The following is a 2,773-nucleotide window of genomic DNA, read 5'->3' on the forward strand; positions in this document are numbered from 1 at the left end:
TTTCGGTTATCCAAGCGATTGATCCGATGCAACCCAGCACAGATGGCCCACTTGCCAGTAAACTGACAAAATGATCTTACCATCCAATATTTACCTCCTTTTGTTGGAATATACATTTATGTTGTCTCCATCCACACCATTGGTTATCATTGTCCTTTCAGTTTGTTGTTCTTCCTTCTTTCTTCAAATAAATGGACGCTTATGATTCGTATCATCACATTCCTCTTGTCCCTTGTAGGGCGACGAATTTTACCACATACACCATCGTGCCGGAGAGAAAACCGCTATCCCTATATTCACCGCTCAGACCATAAGCGTCTATAAAATTCCGCGCGGAGAGAGACGCAATCAAACTCAGAATGGCGCACTTCCTTCTCCTAGCCTATCACATGCCTGGCCACATCAACCCCGCACTCCAATTCGCCCAGCGCCTCATCCATGCAGGTGCCCGCGTCACCTTTCTCACGACCGTCTACGCCTACCGGCGCATGATAAAATCCACCCCGCCCGAAGGGCTATCCTACGCCACCTTCTCCGACGGCTACGATGACGGCCCAAGTCCCACCGCCGACCTAGCGGAACTCATGGCCCAGTTCAGGCAGCATGGTTCGGAGGCCCTCGCCGACCTCATGCGCACCTTAGCAAACGAGCGCCGTCCCGTCACGTGTGTGGTGTACACGCTCCTTCTCCAATGGGCTGCTGACGTTGCACGTAGCCTCAACACCCCGAACGTGCTCCTCTGGATCCAGCCAGCAACAGTCTTCGCCATTTACTACCACTACTTCCATGGCTACGACGATCTCATCGTCAAGAGCATTGAAAAAGGCCCTTCTTCTTCCATAAAATTACCAGGGTTGCCACCACTCACCTCCAAAGAACTACCTTCATTCATTATCCCTTCCGCTTCATACGTTTTCATGGCCGCATCATTCAGAGAACAGTTTGAGAGGTTGGATAAAGAAGAAAGACCACGTGTTCTCATAAACACGTTCGATGAAGGAGAGCCAGATTCGATCAGAGCTGTTGATGGGGTGGACCAGATCTCTGTGGGACCGTTCTTCCCACCGGAGTTCTTTGATGGAAAGAACCTGTCCCATGCCACTGACGGTGGAGAGATGTATAAGAATTCAAGAAACTACATTGAGTGGTTGGACTCGAAGCCAGCCTCAACGGTAGTTTATGTCTCCTTTGGCAGTATGGTGGTGTTGCCGAATAATCAGAAGGTAGAGATTTTAAATGGGTTGCTCGAAAGCAACCGTCCATTCTTGTGGATCATCAGGCCCACTGAGAACGGGGCTGGAATGAATGACGAGACTGAGTTCTGGGAGAAAGTGAGAATGGAGATGGAGAGGAAAGAAGGGATGGTGGTGCCATGGTGTTTGCAACTGGAGGTTCTTTCACACTCTTCGGTGGGTTGCTTTATTTCGCACTGTGGGTGGAATTCGACGACAGAGAGCTTGGCTGCAGGTATCCCGATAGTGTGTTTACCGTGTTGGACGGATCAGACATCGAATGCGAAGTTGGTGGAGGATATTTGGAAGGCTGGTGTCAGGGCGAAGGCCAATGGAGAGGGAGTTTTCGAACATGGGGAGGTGAAGAGATGTTTGGATTTGGTGATGGGAGAGGGTGGGGAAGGGATTAGAAGGAATGCTTTGAGATGGAGACAGTTGGCCAGGGACGCCGTACGTGAAGGTGGTTCATCTGATCAGAATGTTCGCGCATTTGTGATGGAGATGACAGGTGAAAGTGGACCTAGAGACTGCAATGGCGATGTGCAGAAGACGAATGGCGAGAGAGAGAGGATAGATGATGAGAAATGATCACATACAGCCCCCTTCTTTCATTCCCATTGTCTGATGTAGGCAGGACATTTGAACCGCGAAAAGATGGGTCAAGACATTAAGATCACCTTAAAGTCTTGACATGAAGATGGGTCAGCCTTCTTCTTTTTCTTTTTTAAAAAAAAAAACAGAATTATCACAGTATGTTTTATTTCACGCAAACCGCACTTTTCATTTTTCCATTTATCTAATAGTTTGCCTAATGGTGAGGGACTGCTTGGGAGCGTGAGTTTGGAACCCCTCATTCAGAAACCCCTGGATTTAAAACCCTCAGGATTTGAAATCCTCCTAATGTGTTTGGCACCCTGGATTATGAATCAACTTTAATTCAAAAGTAGCTATGCATGGTATATTTACATGGGTTTGAATTTAATTACTCAATTAGCTTTAATACATCTAATTAGTGAGATATGTAATTTTTGACACAATGGTTGTAATAAGCTTGCTTAAATATATGCTTTGCCTAAAAATGATGAAATTCCAAATCTCGGATGGACCACAAGCATAGGATCATGTTTGAGTGCCTAACCAACAATTTTTATCTTTGATTTACATGGACAATGTTTGGATGGTGCTGGACAATGTTTGGACGGTGTTGATTTACATGGACAATGTTTGGACGGTGCTGGACAATGTTCGGACGGTGTTGATTTACATGGACAATGTTTTGACGGTGCTGATCATCATTAGTGGGTCATGTGCCCAATAGAATGACAGCATAGTGACACACATGTTACACATGCAACTATTGAAATGACTTTAGGTGTAATCCAAGCTCTCACCGTGGATTTCAAACCCTCTGGATATGAAACCCCCAGTTACTTTATGCTGCTAAATAACCAGGGAATTTGAAACCCCATTAAATCCCCTCGAATCCATAGTGCCAAATGACCCATAAGTTTTGGTAATCAAGTAATTGTGATAGAGGTGGG

General features: G+C 46.1%; 1 protein-coding gene across 1 annotated transcript; it reads left to right on the top strand.

The window, feature by feature from the left end:
• Nucleotides 1-359: 359 nt before the first annotated feature.
• On the top strand, nucleotides 360-1,820 carry LOC131217442 (UDP-glycosyltransferase 75C1-like). Its single transcript, XM_058212362.1, has one exon. It carries the CDS (start codon nucleotides 360-362, stop codon nucleotides 1,818-1,820), a length of 1,461 nt encoding a protein of 486 aa, XP_058068345.1.
• The last annotated feature ends 953 nt before the right edge of the window (nucleotides 1,821-2,773 follow it).

This window comes from Magnolia sinica, chromosome 10 (genome assembly GCF_029962835.1).
Source record: "Magnolia sinica isolate HGM2019 chromosome 10, MsV1, whole genome shotgun sequence".
In the NCBI taxonomy this organism is placed as follows: Eukaryota; Viridiplantae; Streptophyta; class Magnoliopsida; order Magnoliales; family Magnoliaceae; genus Magnolia; species Magnolia sinica.